Here is a 21,233-nt window from a genome sequence, read left to right on the forward strand (position 1 = left end):
GTCCTAGGAATATGTTTATTTTCCTTTTGTTATTGTTTCTCCCCCAGTCCACTGGAATATTGATTTAATGACATTCCAATAGGGAAGCCAATGCTATAATATAAATGTTTCATGAGATCAGTACTCCCTAAAATCCATCTTCTTTTAGACTGATGTTTCATTATTTTTATTCGTTTATTAATCACATTTATATAGTCTCCAATTTCCCCAAAGCTGATTCTGGGTAAAATGCAACCAATATACGGCAGATAAAAATAAAAAAAAAAGTTTTCAAATGACTGAAAACTGTGTATGTATCTATGAGTGTATGCATCTCTGCTGCAATGCACCAATATCCAAGCAGGTTTGGCATTCCCATACAAAAGAAAGAGGCTATGAAAGCCAGTTTGGTCTCCTTGACAGACAATAACAATTGAAAATGTAAGTCAGGGCCCAGAGACTGGATGGGGAAGGATTACTCCTGCAGCAGACCTATGCTAAACTGATCACATCATACCCAGTCTGTAACCGAGGAACTTAAATTTATTTTAATCTAAGGCTTGAGTCAGAATACTGCTGGTGTTTTTTCAGTAAAATACTCTTTTCTACTTTCTAAAAAGAATAAGGGGACTTTCAGAAATAGGAGAAGGTTTCAAATACAAAACCATCTCCAAATTAGTTGAAGGCAGTTTATATAAACAAATGTCTGCTTGTACAATTTACTTCTGCTCATTTTTCTGCCTCTGCTTTTTATTATTGCATCTTTTATTATTTACCTATTTGTCCCATTTTTTACTCTCACCTTAGAACTGTTTTTTAAATTTCTAATCATCAGGACCATTACATCCGCACAATGTAAAGGCAATAAGAGTGACATCATCAGAGATATTTTTAAAATGGGATTCTCCAGCAAATTCATTCAATGAAAGTTTCCATCATTATCTAGTGAACATTTTTGATAGCAAAACAAGCAAGTGGAAAACTTTTTCATTTGGAAAAACTAACATGTCTGCTGTGATCAGAAATGTCAAATCATATAATCAGTATTGGTTATATGTTCAAAGTGTTACTGAAAAGGGAACTTCCAGCTGCTATGAGGATCCTATAGAAATAATAACAGGTAAAGTTAACTACTGGTACTCCTAATAATAATGCCTTGAATGCTAAATGCTGTCTGGTAGGTAAAAAATGTTCACACCTGTTTTCATATAAGGTACTATTATAAAATTGTATTCCTGTTTTAGTTTTCAACTAGGCATAAGAACGTCTGTGTTGCAGACCAGTGTTCTTATCAGGAAACTAAACTTCTGGGTAAATTTAGAAAACATTGTTACTTTTTTAGAAGAATTAAATATACTTTTTCTCCTAATTAAAACTTGAGTTGCTAAAACACCCTCAAATATACGTTATAAAGTGTACATTTACACATAGAATTTTTCTCTTTAAATCTTAGAAACAAGGAATCTATTTCAAAATACCTATTCCATGATTAAACCACTGTGTGTTCTCTTCATGAATGTGTCTTTCACAACTGAGAAACCAATTTTTTTAAAATAGTGTTATGACAAAGAAAGAAATTTTACTGTCCCAGATACAAAGGTAGATATTATTTTTGTTGCTTAGGTGTGACGCCACCTACTATTCTGTTAATTCATCCAGAGGATGTAGGCGAGGACCATGTGATTATCTCTTGGAAACTCCCAGAAGAGGGCCAGGAATCCTATATTCAAGTAAAACCAACTGCATTGAAGGATAAAAGCATGATGTTTTTAGTAAACAACACAGAGAGATTTAAAATTGAACCATTAATTCCTGGAATGACTTATGATATAGGAGTGGCGACAGTAATATCTGGAAATAAGAGTGATTTGACTACCATTCGCTGTACTCTTAGTAAGATGTTTTATGGCTGATTTATATACATTTTAAATTTATTATTCAGATTTAAACACAACATTGCTCAGGTTATTTTAAGAACTAAAACAAGTATTTGTTATAAAATAAATGCATGAAACAAATAATTATCTTATTACTAATTTTAAAGAGAACAGTGTCATAGGGGATGAAGATTGCAATATTTAGTAGATAATGGAAGCAGAATTAAAATTAAGCGGATCCAGGATTTAACATGCTTTTTAATGTATTGCTTTGTCAATAGAATACTATGAAATTTTGTAAGTAGAATATAAATATAGTTTTTTGTCAATCCTATTTTAAATTTACATGTAATTTGTGCCAATGTTTGAAGGACAGTATCCTTTATTAGAAAAAAAAACCTTATGCAATATTTATTATTATAATTGGCAGTTATTTGTAAATAATATGTTGATCATATTTTTCTGTTTATTGCCATTCTAGAACCCAAACCAATACAGATGGTTATTCCTTTTGAAATCCATAGTACTTTCATGATTTTATATGTTAAAATACCTGCTGTTGGAATAATTGATGGCATTCACATCATAAGTAAAGAAGGTCCAAATGTAACATTTGCTTTACTGAATGATGGAAAAGTAACTATAGAAAAGCTAACTCCAGGAACAGAATATGATTTTTTTGTTTTTACAACTAGCAGACATATGTTAAGTTCTGTACATCATCTGCCAGCTATAAAAACATGTAAGTTATTTAAATTTAGATATGGTTTACATTTAATATATATAGATAACAGTACTTAATTTCATTATGAGTTACACAATAACAATAAAGATATTCTATTCTATTCTATTCTAGATGCATATTTTGTGCATTCTCATATAACCGTAGAATTTTTGTAAAAAAAAAAAAAGTAAATAGGCAGCACATTTTCACCTGTTTTTGCGAGTTGCTGAACACAACAGTTTACTTCTTACAAGATCAGAAAAATATAGTCCAAATCAAGAAGTAGCATACAGAAATAGGCAAATCTATTTTTCTTTTTTCAAATTTTTTATTTTTTTTAGTACTTGATTTCTGCATCCTTCTGAGAATTATTTTTTCCCCAAACTATTTGCCTCCAAATCTGTAAATATATGCATTTTTTAAAAATCCCATTTATATCCCGCCCTTCTCCGAAGACTCAGGGCGGCTTACAATCTAAGAAGCACAAATCAATGTGCTTAGCAATAGCCTTCATTCTATGTATATGCCTGCTTATTAGGGCTTTCGCCTCCCCCCAAGCGGCATTTTTACAAAGTCAGCTTATTGCCCCCAACAATCTGGGTCCTCATTTTACCTACCTCGGAGGGATGGAAGGCTGAGTCAACCTTGAGCCTGGTGGGACTCGAACCTGCACTAATTGCAGGCAGCTGGTGTTATTTAAGGAGGCATTAGCCCACTGCTCCACCAAGGCTCTTTTATATGTAATTTACATATAAATTTCTTTTATATGTAATTTTCCTCAACATGCACATTTTTGCAAGCATTCTAACATTATAATGTATTTGCATACATTATTTTCATTAGCATGCATTGGTGCGCACTTTGTCCTACATAAAAAATACATTAATTTCAATTCTAAAGATATCACCAAATTACAGTAGGAAACTGTATATTTCAAAGTATTCTAAGTTTAATTTTAGGTATTGAGTTCTCTGCTAAACATAATGTAACAGGAGGAATTATTGGATCTTACCATTCATTCAGGGTTCCTTTTAGGTGTGTTTGATGAGTATTTTTCATACTGCTTCTTATAGGTCTTGCAATTCCACTAAATATATATGAAGGCAGAGTCACCAATATTTCAATACAGATTATTTGGGATCAGGCAGAAGGAAACTTTCAGCAATATGAAGTCACATGCACAAATTGTGCAGATACTTATAGGGTATGTTGCCAAATAAATTCTTTAAAAAGAGCAAAACTTAATATTTTACTTATTTTGCCTTTCTTGTTAATTTTAAGTCCAACTGATAATATATGGAAGCATCTGTGTGGTGAAACAAATACAAGTCAGGCTAGATGGATCCTGTGATGTATTTTGGAAAGGAATGAATGCAGGATATAGCTGTTAGCTATATTGTAATTTTATATATCTTCTGGTGTTTTTTTAAAACCACCAAGTGATTACTATATGGATATCTGACTTCAGAAATCCCTGAAAAAAGGATGCATATATACACATATGACCCTAGAGACACATAGCCACTAATCACAAACATAGCAATCTCTGGACAGTGAGACAGGCAGCAAATAAATTTAACAAATAAAATAAATAATACATTTTTTATTTTGAGCTGCAGGTCCAAAAGGTCACACAAGCAATGGCAGAATTTTCCAATCTGACTCCTGGCTTCCTGTATAACTTTACAGTTAAAACAGAAAAAGAAGGATATAAGGACAGCCCTCCTGTAAGCATACAAGTAGAAACAGGTATGAGAATGTAACTTTTCTGTTTGTTGTAACATTTATGCTTGTTTCGAGCATCACAAAGTTCTTACACAGAAACTTTTGCTTCTCTACCACACTGTAGAATGCTAATCCTGGACAAAACAGGACATGCTGGATCAGTTCTAAGCCTAGCTATCTAGGGGTCTATCTTATATAACAGATGTATCTAGGAAGTTCACTAACAGGAGATCAGAGCAACCATCCTCCTCTACCATTATGGCTCTCATATGTCTAGAATGGTTAAAAGATGTTTAGTCATAAGCTTCTATTTTAATATACTTGATTGTGCAACTTGTTTTTCTTTTCTCATTATAAATCACCTCTATATGACAGTACATATGGAGGTATAAATCCAACTCCCTTTTTCTGCCTTTTCATCCTGTGAGTTTTCATATTTATAATATATTACTCTTAATTACATTGAGGAACATGTAATATTATAAACTTCAAAGGAAATATATTGGTTACAAGAATTCCACTGCATATGTTTCTAGATAGGTATTTATTGGATTACTAATCTAAGGTTTCTAACATTTCCCATGTTGGTAGAGCATCCTCCATGAAATTTCAGACAGTTCCAGAGGGATGTTTAAGCTTCTAAAGCATATTTGTGGGTGTCAGAGAAAGCCCAGAATCCATAAGGGAAATTTTCTGGAGGTAAAACTCCAGTGTGCTGGTAATGTCTATTTTACTGATGGACAAATAGCTGATAAAATTCAATTTTTCTTAGAATAGAAAAAAGAATATGGTCTTTTATAATTAATTTAATACATTAAAAAAATGAAAGTATTTTCTTAAATGTTGTACATGAATTGATATGCTGATAGAGGCAATGCCTTTTTATTTCAGGTATAAAGGCACCCATACTGGTTACTGTATCAGTACAATACAAGCAATTTCTGATTCATCTCCATACAATACATGAAGCTTCTCCCAATGTGGATATCAAAGTTTTGTGAGGCTTCTACATGACTGATAGTGAGAGACACTGTAAAGTGTTAGTCATTAGTGAGATGGGCAGTGCCTACATCTGATAAATAAATATTGAAGAATTATGTCTCAAAACCTGTGCTGTATTATAGAGTACATTAAACTATGAAAGAACATACACAATTCAGAAGAATTAGTTTGAACTTTAGCAGTTATTCATCTATTAAAGAGTCATTTCAATAACTAATGTAGAAATGTCCAGGAAGTAAATATAGTTAAAGTCACAAAAATTGGAGAGCTGAGTTATACCATAAAAAGAACTATAGGAATGTTGGAGTGGGCGAGCTAACTCAACAGCTAACTTCGAAATATAGACCCTACCTAAGTAAGGTATTAATAACATTTGCATTTCTTGAATGGAAATTTATTTATTTAAAACATTTATATAGCCAGCCATCTTATATTGAACTTTGTTGTAATCAAATTACAAAAATCAGTTTACAGGTTTATATGAACTGATAATTTTCACTCTTCCATCCTTTCTACTCTTTCACTCTTTCATTAATAGAGCCAAGCTCAGTTAAATATATGAATCTGAGTAAAGATTCTGGATCAATAGCTGTTACCTGGCCACCAGCATTTGGTATAGTTGATGGATATATTGCTACTTTGGTTGGCAATAACTATAGCAAGGAAGAAAGATTATCATCAGATAAAAGGTACCTTTTGAAGATGACATAACTTTCTGGCTATAATATAATGATAGTGATAATGCTATGTGAATAATTTTTTGATTAGTTATGTATTATTATATTAGTATTGACTCTTAGAAACACATTGGTGTATTTTCTCTATCAATCGGACAAAAGGCCTGTAATCTAGTTCTTCAGGTCTTCCAAAAGTGCACCCCTTGCACTGTGGCTGAGTCAATATTCATTACTACTGTTCATCTATCTTTTCTTTCTACCTTTTCTAGCATTTGAAGATGTTGTACTATATTGGACTAGTATATGGATAGATCCAAGCAAGTTCTGCATTTTCTAATTGAAAGTGGAAACTTTGTAACTGTGCATATTTTCTAAGTACCATCTAAGATTTTTTTTCTATTTATTAAAACAGCGGTAGTCTCAGTGTGCCCATAACAACTGGGACTACAGCTGGTGTATGCCATAATCATTCAATTTTGATTTGCAGAACTTGACACTTTGTGCCTTTCTCCACTTTTATTCTACTATCTCCTGGTATTGCCACCTTAATCATCCACACTTTCGTCTTTTCAATCACAGCTTAAATCTGATGTGTTATCAGTTCGAATTCAGAAATTACACAATATTTTAATCTAGTTTTTCATTACTGGCACATGATAATTTTTAGAGATGTTCCAGTGAATCATGGTGGCAACTAAATTATATCATTGTTTATAATCAGCTTGTGCAATCTTCTTGCATGAGCTGAGTATATGATCAACAGTTTCTTCTGCCTCTTTGCATACCCTGCAATTTGAATCATTTTACAATTTTCCAGTTTTGGCCTTGATTGCATTAGTTTGAGTAGCTTGCTTTGAGAAGTCAATATCAAACCTTCAGTTAGTTTTTTTAATGCTCCATTTGTAAGCTATTGTCAGACTTTATCTTTATCCACTTTCCCAATTACCTTTTGAAGAAACTGATCATGTTATACTTTTCCTTGGCAGCATTCTATTCAGGCTTTTATTACATTATTTCAATTCTCATGTGTTGTTTCCTTCACATTCGCTAAATTTCAATTTTTAATTGTATCAATGCTTGTTCTTGGCTGTCTTTTATATAATCAGCCAATACATGCTCATCTTCTTCAACAGTTTGTTTGATTTGCAGTAAACCTCTGGCTTCATTTCTGCAAGGCAGGTGTAGCCTATCAATATCAGTACAGAGATTTAATGTATAGTGAATAGTCACTAGCATTCTTGTTTTTCCCCCCAAACCGTGCAGTTCAGGTTGTGTCCTATTAATAATTTCAGCAGTATATCATATTTGAAATATGTCCATGTTTGATGTCATCCAACTGTAAAATGCTTCATCCTGATATTACTAATAATAATTAGGTTATTTTCTTTAACTGTAGAAAGTTCAGATTTGATGGCCTTTCCTCAGGAACAGAATACTTTGTTCAAATTGTGACCACTAGCAGATTGAAGAATAGTTTCCCTACTTTTCTGAGAGTTACAACTGGTAAGTTAATTATATGCTTTATAAATACAAATCTTAAACTATGTTTTACAGAGCATAATCGCATTGTAAAACCCACATACAGTGTGAATCTCAACCCCAGATACTCCTTGATTATATAAATGATCTAGTCACAAAGTATTTTATTTTGTTCCACCCATTTTTTTTATCAAAGGTAATGCAGTGATTCTAATCAAGATATCTATTTAACCCCAACAAAAGGTACTCTTATTTCAGAGCAGGAGTAGTGACTGGAAAGCACTTCTTGTATGGATGAAGATGCATGTAGCTTTCCATTCATGCTAATCATTAATTTGCACTGCTAAAACAATTGATTATATGCATCAAAATATTTAATAATTTTTGATCTTACATTGTTGCTTAAAAAAACTTGAGCCAATCTGGTATTCCTTAGTGCACTGATAGAGTACTATGCACAGATTCTGTACCCCTTAACAGAATTCCGGTGCTCTTTCTGTTTGATATTCAGAAGTGAAAACTCAACATTTTGTATAGTTTTTGATGTTCTCTGATATTGTTTCTTTTCTGGCAGGTGTTTAACTACCAGCCTAGGTAAGATCAGTTTGCTAGCTGTTTATATGTGGTACCTTTTGTTACTAGCCTTGATTGGGGGATTGTTTTGTTTTATTGTATTGCATTTTGAGTGAAGTATTGTTTCTTCCTTGATTGTTCTTTTTTGTCTGATGCTGGTTCCTTCTTGTCTGGGTATTGATTAATAGATGTCACCAATTTTCCAACTGAATTTTTGACTGATTTTATTAGTGTGTTGTGAAATTAAGGGATTTTCATCATGTCTTCTGCCTGCCAACTGATGTTCATGGATGTGTTCTCTTAATATTCTCCCTGGTTGCTTCATAAACTGGTTTTGGCAGTACTTGTAATACACACTATACATGACTCCTGTTTGGTTTGTTTAGGATGCTTTGGATACTTCTTTTTTTTTTTTTATTGAAAAGTTTTAAAATACAGTTTTCCTTTAAAAAACCCCCCTTCCCCCTCCCTCCTCCCCTCCCTACCTCCCCCCTATCCCCCCCCTCCCCCTCTCCCTCCTCCCTCCCCTGCCTCCCCCCCTCTACTTCCCCTCCTCCCCCCCTTCCCCCCCCCCCCCGACTTCCCAGAGCAAAATACAAGGTATATATCTAAAAAGCAATCATAAACAATCATATACTAACAATTATAAACTCTAAAATCCATCACTCTCTAGCTTATATAGAGTAAACCAATCCTTAAAAATACTAAATATGTATAAAGAACTAAAATAAAAGAAAACTAGCGTCATTCCCATCTATGTTCTTCCACAATTCACTATTTCCTAAACATATTCTCATTTACACATCACAAGCACCTATCCCTATTAACCTTTCTAGCCAAAATAGGCTATAATAGATAGTTCTTACACAAATTAACCCACATTAACCCACAAAACTTTCTTCCTCTTCCTCTGTAGTAAATTGTCCATTAATTCCAAATTAAAAATTCTGTTACCATACATATCATCCCAAAACTCTTAAAAACACAACTACCACTTGACTATCAGTATGTTGTGGAAGTTCCATAGATTTCTACTGGTCCTATTTTCTTCTCTTTTTTGAGCGTTTTAAGGCAGCACGCGTCACCCTCTGTTCTCTAGGATCATCCAAAAGAGTTGCAGCTTGATCTCCTCCTGTACCATTCTCGTCTATCTATCCATCTTCATCCTCTTGATGTTCTCCTTCTCCAGATCCCTCTGCAGCTTCCAAAAGTGTTGATGGGGTTGCTTTTAAGACATTGTTGTAAAAATCATGCGCTTGCTTCACAGTACCCAAACAGTACCTTTTGCCTTCATACATGAAGCTCAACCCAGCTGGGATCTCCCATCTGAACCTTATATCTCTTTGCTTGAGCTCTTGCACAAGAAATATAAAGTCCTTCCTTCTCTTTAAAATCTTTGGAGAAATTTCTTTTAAAACCAAAACTTCTTGACCAGCAATCACAACTTTAGTATCATAGGCAGCTTGTATAACTTCATCTCTATTTTCCCTTTTTACAAAATAAACCACCACATCTCTAGGCAACTTTCTCTGTTTAGCAATCCACGAGTTCACACGAAACACTTTGTCCATGCCTTGTTTTATTTCAGATGCTGGATGGTTCAATACCACCTCAAAAGCCTCAGAAACCAGCTGCTTTAAATCTTCCTTAATATTCTCTTTTAGGCCTCTAATTCTAACAGCAAACTGCATCTGGTAAAATTGAGCCAGACTCAGTTCGCTATCCATTTTGTCTTTTAAATCTTCAATTTCCAATACTTTTGCTTCTAATATAGCATTTTTTTGAGTCAGTTCTACCACTTTGTCATCCAGCACCTCCACACATTTAGCTACTTTATGCACTGAGGACAAAATGTCTACCTTCATCTCTCTGAGTTTCTGTTCCATCCTTTCTTCCATTCTCTGCTCCAATTTCTCCAATTTCTCCTCCATCTGTGCAAATTTAACACCCATTGACTCCAAAATTAACTGGGTATGTTTTTCAAGATCCTTCGATGTCAATACATCTGGAGAATGCAACACCTGCAGTAATGATTGTTGTTGCACCGGAGAATTTCCAGCACTCCGAAAAGTTCTAGGGGGAGGTTTAGACGCCATCTTTTACTTACAATTGTGACGCACTTTCACTTTAAGTTTTAAGCAAAGTCCATCAAGCTCGAGAGTAAAATAAAATAATCCTCTTCATCTCTTCATCTTTCCCTCTTGTACTGCTCTGCCTGCTCTTTTCCTTTCATAGTCTCTCCTTCAAGCAGGGATGGTCGCAGACGCCTGGCTCTGCTCCATGAAGTCCGGAGCAGAGACGCTAGCCAGCTGGGAGCAGCCCAGGCTGCGGGGGAGTTCAATCCTTCAGCCGCCCAAGCTCCAAGCTCAGGCGGCCCCGGAGAACTCAACCCCTACCTGGGGGCTCACCCCCTCCTCTTCTCCCGAGGAGGGGGCTTCAAATTCGCCCGAACAGCTGATCGGCGCTGTTTCGGGCGAAAAATCACACAGCTGAGCCGCGGGCAGCCCGGGAAGGCTGCCTCCGTCGCCGCGGAGCCACCGGAAGTCACTTTGGATACTTCTTATTATCATGATGCCTAAAGGTTATAGTACTCTGTTGCTAATTTCAAAGGTATTTTTGAGATATGGTATAGTTACCCTTTCCATGGATATCAACCTCATTTGGACTATTGTTACTTCTTTGATATCTACATTTGCCTATTTAATTTTATTTCAGACCCAGATCCACCTTTAGCTTTACATTCCTTAGGAATAGAAGAGAATACAGTTTACTTATTTTGGGAACTGCCTAATGGAGGTTTTGATAATTTTGAGGTAAGAAAAATAAAATGGAAAGAAACGATGACGTTTATCATTACAGATGTTTGCTTTTTCAGTAGTATATGCTGAAAGCAATCCCATGCATTTAAACAGATGTTCTAAGTGGGAACATGGGAAACATTGCGAATGGATAAATTTTTTAAAAGCCTGATTTTTGAAATCATTTCTTCAAATTATAGCTTTAGTGACTTTATTTTAAAACCATGCAACCATATTTTAAAGAATTGTAGGATTTCTAATTGTTTTGTTTATTTGACTTAACTAAGCCTGAAAAATATCCATTACACATTTATTTTGTTTACCTTAGAATAATTTAGATTTTTTTTAAAGTACCAGCGTATGTATGCATCTGTGCAAATGTAATGTTTTTAAATGGTACTTTGAAAGGATGTTTTAATAGTATGTGGAAAGAAACCATTATTTAATATTAATCCCAGTGATGTCATATTACTGCATGATATACCACAGAGCAAGAAGCCATGCAAGAGAGTGCTTCCTCTGAATAAATTAGATTAAATGTGAAATATTAATGAACAAAGCTTTGAAATAGTGGTTGCTTAGCAAAGTTCAGTGTACAAATAGGATCATGTAGCCAATCATTTAAAATTAATCATTTCCACTCATCCAATTTTTATTACAAGCTCAGGCATTGATTGTGTAAAGATAATATTGGTGTTTTAATATCCTATTTTTTGGCTCATCTAGTTAATTCAGTTGCTTTTAATAGTTTTGGATTTAGATAACTCTAACCAAATCTAAATAATATAAATACTAAATTTTATTTATAACAGATCCTTATACCACAACAACATAGATTACTGTAGCAATGATTTGATTTTATTTTTTTTTGGTCAATCTTTGTTTCGGAGACAATCATTTGGGAGGATACTTTACAGTCTTTTCTCTCATATAACAAGCCTTGCTTGTGAAATTAGTTCTGCCACTTAAGGACTTTTCCTCTTTTCACCTGTCTAGTTAAGACTATGGATGAAATGTAAGGTTCATCTCAGTATCAATGCCTCCTGATTCTGAGGTTGGTCTGTCCACTTAAGATGCCATCCTCACTGTTGTCCTATTTCTAATTTTGTTTTGAGGGAGGGTATTGAGAAAGTGATAAATGACAATTACAATTACATAGGACATTCAACTGGATCTGTGGAAATTGGATTCAGACTTATACATAGCAGAGAAATTGTGTTGCTTTTCTCATGGATGTCTTGTGAGAAAACATTAATGGATGAAAAATGACCTTTCTTGTTATGCCACCAACTGGTCCAGTTAGTGGTTGCAGGGGACAATATTTTAGATCCTTGAATGCTCTGTTATGGGGTGTTCCTAGATTTAATTTTTGTACTATCTAATATCTTCATGGGGACGCGGTGGCTCAGTGGGTTAGGACGCTGAACTTGTCGATCGGAAGGTCGGCAGTTTGGCGGGTCGAATCCCGAGTGCCACGTAGCAGAGTGAGCGCCTGTTACTCATCCCAGCTTCTGCCAACCTAGCAGTTCGAAAGCACGTAAAAATGCAAGTAGAAAAATAGGGACCACTACGGTGGGAAGGTAACAGCGTTCTGTGCTAGTCATGCCGGCCACATGACCACGGAGACGTCCTCGGACAAACGCTGCCTCTTCGGCTATGAAACGGAGATGAGCACCGGCCCCTAGAGTCGGAAACGACTAGCACGCATGTGCGGGGGAACCTTTACCTTTACCTAATATCTTCATGAAGCCAATGGACAAGTTATTCAATTATTTTCAGATGAGGTTTGGGGAATATTCAAATATTACTCCATTATAATGCTTCACTCAGACCTAGTGGAAGACATAGATGAAGACATGGATGAAATTGTGGTCAGATGTTTCATCAGTGTCAAATTCTGAGTGGAAATAAACAAGCTCAGATTCAACCCATAACACAGAGTGAATAGGCAATTCAGGAAATAACTGATTCCAAAGCAATTTCAGTTTTTGTAATTAATTAGGTTTTGCTAATCCAGAGAGAAAAGACTTGCAAAGTTCATTTAGAAAGCAGATAATTTGCATAAATAAAGACAATTTTGTATAGGTCTTTAAATTTTAAATACTACAAATATAATTCTTGGTACTTTAAAAAAAATGAAACAACAAATCAAAATAACAAAAATAGGATAAAGATGAAAAAATAAACATCAATCCAAAAGTTAATTTTAAAAAGAAAAGAAATTTGAAAACCTACGTCTATCTAACCATGAGCAACAGGGGATTCATTATTATCGACTGTTATTTTCCCACACTACAAGCTAAGTGTATGCAAACTGATAGAGACAAATAGTGAATGTTTGTATAGTTTATATGGAAACACTTATGAAACATTGAAATGGATAACAAAATTCTGGCATTCTGATGTTTGATACTCTTAGCTTTTACACAAGGCGCTAAACCTTAAATTCAGGTTAATAAATCACTGAACATGCTATTCTCAAATAAATAATGTGATCATTGATTCATGCAACCCTGCTAAAATAATATCTGGGTTCCCATCAAACTATTGAATATGAGTTTTTTTTGTAATATAGTATGTAATGTATACCCAACCCTACAGTTTCATTGCCTGAATGTATCATCTAGCAGCATAGTTGTATGCTGCCTAGAGTAGCCCCACAATGAGATAGGCAGCAAATAAATTTATCAAATAAATAAATAAAACAAAACAGAGCCTACTTGTTTCCACAATACATCTGACAGGAATGGCCTTTGTAATAGAAGTCTAGGCCCCTAAAATAGCAATAGCACTTAGATTTATATAGTGCTTCATAGTGCTTTCCAGCCCTCTCCAAGCGGTTTACAAAGTCAGCATATTGCCTCTAACAATCTGGTTCATCATTTTACCAATCTTGGAAGGATGGAAGGCTGAGTCAACCTTGAGCCAGACAGGATCGAACTTCTGGCAGTGGGCAGTTAGCCAGCAATACTTCATTCTAACCACTGCGTCACCACAGCTCTCTATACTGCCAAAGAAGACAGGAATACCATATTATGGGACTGTGATAAGAAATGTATCATTGATTCATACTGCAAAGGTATAAAATAGATTGCTGGCTGGTGTGGCACATATCATCCCTTGCTTTTTTAAAAAAATAAGCAAGCACAATGCATATACTACTTAGGCTTCAGCTACTTTTATCATCCTGAGATTAGAAAGCCATAGGAAAATGGATTCATCTGAATGATTTATTTGTGTAAATTTTTAAAATAAAAAACAAAAATATTGCATATTTTACTGTGATATAATGGGAAAAGTATATCGTAAGTTGCAAAGCATCAAGGCCAGCATATAAAGCAAAGGCAATATTGCAGAATCATTGTTTCATTATAATTGCCCACTGCTTAATTGATTTAGTAATGCCAGTACAGACATATTTTCTACTATCTCTTGTTTGACAAGAAAATTGTTATAGAATTTATTCTTTGTAGTACTTTCTGAACTTTTATATGAATAGTAGCTTATTCCATTCAATTTTTTTGGCTCTAACCTACAGTGCATTCTCTATGCTGTGCTATCTTCACGACTTTAAAATTGTATGTAAATATTACTAGAATATGATGTGAAAGTATGTTTTTTCCTAGCTTTCTTATTGCTTGATAACCAGCAACAAAACTCTTCAAACAACAATAACGCCTGATAACAGGGCTGTAGTGAAAAATCTCATGCCTGGAGTTGAATACATTATTCAAGTAAAGACAATAAGAGGACAAGATGTCAGTATCCCTGTGAAGATAAAAATTACAACAAGTAATTGTCTGATACATTATTTTAATTTTAAGTTAACAAATTATAAATAGCCTGAAATTGTGTATACAAAAGTTGCCCAAGACTCCTTAAGAAAGGACTACATTCTTCTCCCAAATAATATATATAGTCTCTAGTAAAATCATTTTATTTCTGTTTTATATTAACTGTTATATTATTAGTTTTATTCTGTCTGTGACTGAAATTCCACACACAAACATACATATAAAAAAGGTAAAGATTCCCCCGCACATGCGTGCTAGTCGTTTCCAACTCTAAGGGCCGGTGTTCATCTCCGTTTCAAAGCTGAAGAGCCAGCGCTTGTCCGAGGACGTCTCCGTGGTCATGTGGCCAGCATGACTAGATGCCAAAGGCACACGGATGCTGTTACCTTCCCACCGGAGTTGTCCCTATTTTTCTACGTGCTTTCGAATTGCTAGGTTGGCAGAAGCTGGGACCAGTAACAGGCACTCACTCTGTTACGCGGCACTCGGGATTCGACCCGCCAAACTGCCGACCTTCTGATCGACAAGCTCAGCATCCTAACCCACTGAGCCACCGCGTCCCTATATATATAACTATACATGTATGTATATAAAATACTTCAGTCATAGACCAGTATAAATTACATGCTACTAGTCACTCCAAAATAGAAATATTTTTTTACTAAAATTTACTTTATTTAATTTATAATTTTACTAGAATTATAATAGTTTAGCTAAAAAGGGCTGCATTCCTGAGCCATATTATCTTACAGAGTTGAACAAATTATGATCAAGCCTGCTATATGTATGTAGAATGTTAGAAACTGCAACCCCAAACCAAAATTTCTCAAGAAGTTCTGAAGAGTTTTGATTATGTGCCCCCTTCCCAAATAGACAAGGAGGCTGAGAGTTGGTTTTAAGAAGCAAGCAGATTTCATGGGTGCCTGTATATTTAAAGCAGATGCCAGTATTTTAGTCTGCTGAATAGCCATGCACTGGCCATTCAGTTGAGTGAGACCATCCAGAGCAAGCAGAAGAGACAGAATGTTAGGCATTTTGTTTTCTTGGACTTGTGTGGGCTGCAAGGTATCTTCTTAGGACTGCACATAACATGGTCAGGCTTGCTGCTTCAAATGCCTTCAGGGATGCCACAATTCCAAAAAATAAGGACTAAAGAGAGGTCAACATGATGGGCCTTTGTCTGTACTGACTAATGTAATACAAACATAAAATATATAATTTTGGGGATCAGACATACTAAGCCAAAAGTAAGTTAAGATTTTTTTTCTGTGCATACACACACACACACACACGCAAACACACACACACACACACACACACACACACACACCAGGCAATGATGATGCTAAGATGTTATGCTAAACCATTTCTCAGTACTTGGAATGTAAATACTACATTTTGCTAAATTGCAAAATCTCAGTTGCAGATAAGAAATTAAGATTGACTCCAAATTGCAATCAATTATTTTGTTCAATGAGATTTTTTTAAAAGCTGAGAAAAATGAATTATATCAACCTTCCATATTCATTGCATTGGAATTGTCATCTGTCGTTAATAAATAACTACTATCAGATTGCATTTGAAAGAGTTAATTTCATTCTAGAAGCAATGTCAAAGTGTTGTAAGAAAGTTTCTATACATTTTGTTTTGTTCAGGAGAAATGTATTGATTTAATATTTGGTGGCTTTCCCACCTATATTGTCTCTCTTTTTCAAATTTTGTTCAGAACCAATGAAGATATGTGGTCTAACCTTAACACTGAGAAATACAACCTCTGCCAAATTAACGTGGAATCCAAGTGAGACTGACTTCAGCCATTACAAAGCATCTATCTCAAACAAGACATTCACAGAGGAATATGCTATTTTAGGTCCTGAGACACATCACACCATTACAAATCTGACTCCTGGTAACATTTATAACTTCACTTTGCAGAGAGTAAAAGGCAGTGCTGAAAGTGCAGTTTCCTTTACAGAATTTGTGACAGGTTTGTGAATATCTATGTTGGGAGTTGTTACTTTGTTGACAAATATGCTTCTAGAATTAGTTTCAAAATATGTTACACTAGGGTTTTGTGGAAAAGTATAAATTGTTTTATCATTTGATGGACTCAGAAAATAGACAACTATCTTGGAAATGGTAAAAATGCTAAAAAGGGTTGTTTGGCAAATAATTATTTTATGCTGCATCTTCTTGCATGAAATACTTCTGTAGAAAGTTGCAAAACTGAAAATGGAGGAATTAAAAGTGAAGCATATTTTAGGAATAAGATTATACAAGTACAAGAAGACATAATTCAAGTTCAAAATCATCCATGATTTGTTTTCCATTGGCCAGGTTCTAATCTTGATTTAAAAATGAGTACTGTGAATATTTTCTACTGTAACAGTTATTCTCATGCAAAATGATAAGTTTTGGTAATAAAAATAGGGATTAAATTATTTAAATATTTACTTATATATTCAATTTATGAACAGATAATGGGAATTTAAGAGAATTAGTTTGGCATAGTGGTTAAGCATCAGGCTACTGGAAGATCGTGAGTTCTAATCTGGTGATGGTAAATCTATGATACGTGTGTCACAGGCGACCAGCCATATCATTTTTGATCACATGCCAGCAGCTGTGTTTTTCCTCAGTTTTCTGAGGTTGCATTCGAATGTGGTGTGCTCTTATACAGCCTCTGGAGCCTCTGGAAGTCACATGAGAAGGCTGTGCTCTCACTCTGCCTCTAGAGCCTCTGAAAATCACAAAAGAATGGTATTGTGTAGTGGGTTGTGGACCACATGGCAATGAATGAACAGATGAGTACCGCATGTCAGCTCTTTATTAGTGGTAGGCGTGTACTGAACAAAGGGGGTTACCTGGACCCTTTATATACCTAGCCAGGTATCACTCTGGCCAATCCATCCATCCGTATCTCCTGCCAAAAACCCTTCAGCCAATCCGGCCACAGCACAGCGCCACCTGGTGGTACCTGCAGAGCTGCTGCTTCTATCCCATACATAACAAATGGAATCTGTTCTTGCATGATTTTCAGAGGCTCCACAGACCATGCAAGAGCTTGGCTCTCTTATGCAACTTTCAGAGGGTCTATGAGTGGGTCATCCAAGAGCATTCCTATTCATATTCTTATAGAGATAATATGCCATGAGAGTCAGGTTAGGTGTTTTCTGAATTTTTGACACACAGAAACCAAAAGATTTGGCATCACAGTTCTAGTCCCACCTCGGGCAGAATCCCAGCTGGGTGACTTCTTGATGACCACTTTCCCGTAACTTGAGGGATTTGTCCAAACAAGACTAGAGTCAAGACTAACTTAAAGACAAACATAAAAAAAGGTTGGGGTGGGATTAAAACATCTTAATAGTATATAGCTTATGTTCAGATACATGATACATGCAAAGGTCTATGTACTGGAGCTAATTTATTTAGAACGTAATGTTTTGGTAATAATCTTTCTTAATGGAAAGAGTAATGTATAAATAATTTTTCTTTTAGAGCCTGAAAAGCCACAGAAACTGAGAGTTTTCAATGTGTCCTCACATTCCTTTTCTTTGCACTGGAGGCTGCCAAATGGATATGTAGAACAGTTTCATGTGCAGCTTGCACCTCCTCATGGCTTTGTTTCTCTCCAAGATATGGGAAGTGGAGAGTATCAGGTAGATGAGGGCTTTTGTTTACAGTACTGTAGTTCGAATTTGTTTATAAGCTGTGCAAACAGGACAATTGGCATAGAGTGACATTCTATCTTGTGCCTTTTAAGCTGGGTTGGGAATGCAAAAATACATGTACCAAATTTATAAGAGCAGATTTCAACATCTATTCTTTGTTGCCTTAACAACAGTGATGATACTTTTGCAAAGTCTACCTCAGACCTCTAGCCAGTCATTTAAGTGTTCATGAATATTTTAACAAAGGTAGGGCTGAGCTATTGAGTAATACAAGTTCATTAATTGTGTACTTGCTCGGGAGATCTAGACATAAATCATTAATGCAGGCAACATTTCTCTCATAAGCCATCACAAAGTTTTAAGAGCACTATTTGATTGCAGTATTTGGATATTTGTACACATACACACTCACACACACACAAACACACACATACAAACCATGATTTTTCATGTTATCGTGCTTCCGTTTTTTATTGGAGCTGCAAAGGCACAGGTATTTTATATGAATACTGAGTGTTGATTGATGTAGATTATATTTCAGTGACTATGGTAGCTTAGTATATTTTCTTAGTTTATCTCAGAATATCTCAGTTGATAGGAACAGTCTAGTTATGTTACTTAAAACTGTGCAGAAACCTACAAATAAACAGGGCCACTGAAATGAACTATTAACTTACTGCTTTTTAAACATTTTTCAAGAGGGAGCTTATACCTAAGAGTAATGTATGTTTTTTTAAACATTTTTAAAAATGTTATGAATAGTAGTGACGTAAATGTATTATTGAATTTTTCAGTGCTTTATTTGAGAGATTGAGAGATACAGTTCTAAATCTTAATTTCACATTCTAGGCTGAAATTTCAAATACCACTCCTGGGACAATATATAATGTGACTGTTTCTTCGGTTTCCTCTTCAGTGTATAGTTTACCTGTCAGCAGAACAGTAACAACTAATGTAACTAGTGAGTTTATGGCAAAATTGCATTTGAGTGTTTTATCAAAATGTTTCAAAAATATGTATGTAATTTTCTGTTTTGCAAACTGAAATTGTTCACAGTGCTTGCTCTAAAGTAATTGGGAAAGTATTTATTTTAAAGAATTGCATATTTGAAGAAAAAAATTACCCTTTGAAAAATATCTTGATTTAAGACACACTTGCCAAAATATGAGTATTCAAAAATGTCTTGGCAAACTCACAGATGCCTTAATACTGAGCTTTAAAAAGTAAATTGGCACCAGAAGCTATTTGTTTATGAATATTACAGCATTCCATTAAAATTCTTAGAGAAAGAATTTACTTGATGTTCCAAAAGGCACTTTATTATCTTTCATGAAGTTAAAAAAAAACCAACTTCATATTTGCTGCTGTTTGATGCTTAAAAACTGGCAAACCCTCTCCTTATTCTGCAGTAGGTAAAGAAAAAGTTTAATGTAAAAATATGTAAATTATACAGATCCAGGACCTCCTGTTTTCCTTGCTGGGGAAAAAGTTGGATCTGCAGGAATTCTCCTTTCATGGAATACACCACATTTCCCAAATGGGAGAATTATATCCTACATAGTTAAATATAAAGAGGTTTGTCCTTGGATGCAAAATATTTACACCCAGGTTACAACAAAACCAGATAGTTTGGAAGTTCTACTAACCAACCTTAACCCTGGAACAACTTATGAAATTCAGGTAAAGTTATTTTTTTATTATTTATAAAATGTAATTAAAAATGCAGTATTTTGCTTTTTGAAATTTGTAAGCATTTCTAAATATATGTATATATGCTACCCACTGAAAATATAATTAATGTAAATCTGACTATAAGCACATAATTTCACTTCAGTTTCACTTCAGTTATGCTCTCTAGTGGAAGTCTTTGCATTTAGTTATTTACTACAGTGAGAAAGTATATTAATTTCCAGAGCTGGTAGTATTCTTATGCATTTTAATAAGCTGTCCCTTCCCTTCCCTTCCCTGTTTTTGTCCCAATACATTTTTGTTCTATTTGATAAGAATAATATATTTCTCATACTTTTGAGGAAAATCACACGTTCATTTTTGATGTGAACCTCATAAAACAATGCATTACATATTGCAAAAATTTAAACAGACAGGAGTAATAGCTTTCCTGAAAGTTCCAGTCTAACGCAATTGATGGCAAGATGTCAAATTGCAAAAGTCAGATAAGTTGTTCAAGATAAAGATTAATTTGAGAAGGATCTCATTATCAGGACAATTTCAGAATAGTTTGGGTGATATTTCAGTATATTAATATTGCAATAGAAGAATGGGATGACAAAGAATGAGGTGGCTGGATGGAGTCACTGAAGCAATAGGCGTGAGCTTAAATGGACTCCAGAAGATGGTAGAGGACAGGAAGGCCTGGAGGAACGTTGTCCATAGGGTCGCGATGGGTCGGACACGACTTTGCAGCTAACAACAACAACAACAATATTGCAATTATGCATTAAAAGTCTCTCTATATAAAATGTACTAAATCAGTTATGTTTAATATTCCAGTTTGTTGAATATGCCATAACTGTTGAATATGTCATAATATGTTCAAGCAATATCTCAAATCAAGCAGTTCTCATAATGGCAATGTATGGATCCAGTGGTACCTTTATCAAGCTCATTTTAATTTCATTGAGAAAAAAAAGGAATCATTCATACCATGCATAGCACTTAGTAAAGAATGTATTGACAACATGCAGATGATTTCCATCTTCTGTTTTTATTGGGTACTTTTTCACCACAGAAGCATACATAAACTTGGTAGTTGCATGAATATTGTTGTTTCACTTAAAATACAATCTTAGTTCTCACTGATTTTGTCCTCTTGCAGGTTGCTGCTGAAAATAGTGCTGGCATTGGAATATTTAGTGAGCCATTTCTCTTTCAAACTGCAGAAAGTGGTAACTTGGTTTATAACATCTCTTA

The 21,233-nt window shown here is 34.8% G+C and overlaps 1 protein-coding gene across 1 annotated transcript in view; it reads left to right on the top strand.

Moving 5' to 3' along the window:
* Nucleotides 1-21,233, top strand: part of PTPRQ (protein tyrosine phosphatase receptor type Q) — a gene marked incomplete at both ends in the record, with an annotated part of 121,039 nt that overhangs the window by 6,859 nt on the left and 92,947 nt on the right. The window contains 14 exons of the mRNA XM_081330626.1: nucleotides 815-1,099; nucleotides 1,603-1,872; nucleotides 2,338-2,598; nucleotides 3,654-3,784; nucleotides 4,200-4,329; nucleotides 5,846-5,996; nucleotides 7,381-7,487; nucleotides 10,752-10,849; nucleotides 14,461-14,626; nucleotides 16,355-16,615; nucleotides 18,130-18,290; nucleotides 19,152-19,263; nucleotides 19,756-19,982; nucleotides 21,139-21,208. Coding sequence (XP_081186752.1) covers nucleotides 815-1,099; nucleotides 1,603-1,872; nucleotides 2,338-2,598; nucleotides 3,654-3,784; nucleotides 4,200-4,329; nucleotides 5,846-5,996; nucleotides 7,381-7,487; nucleotides 10,752-10,849; nucleotides 14,461-14,626; nucleotides 16,355-16,615; nucleotides 18,130-18,290; nucleotides 19,152-19,263; nucleotides 19,756-19,982; nucleotides 21,139-21,208 — 2,430 coding nt within the window. The remainder of the gene's footprint in view (nucleotides 1-814; nucleotides 1,100-1,602; nucleotides 1,873-2,337; nucleotides 2,599-3,653; nucleotides 3,785-4,199; nucleotides 4,330-5,845; nucleotides 5,997-7,380; nucleotides 7,488-10,751; nucleotides 10,850-14,460; nucleotides 14,627-16,354; nucleotides 16,616-18,129; nucleotides 18,291-19,151; nucleotides 19,264-19,755; nucleotides 19,983-21,138; nucleotides 21,209-21,233) is intronic.

Source organism: Vipera berus, assembly GCF_964194415.1.
Source record: "Vipera berus genome assembly, chromosome: 6".
In the NCBI taxonomy this organism is placed as follows: domain Eukaryota; kingdom Metazoa; phylum Chordata; class Lepidosauria; order Squamata; family Viperidae; genus Vipera; species Vipera berus.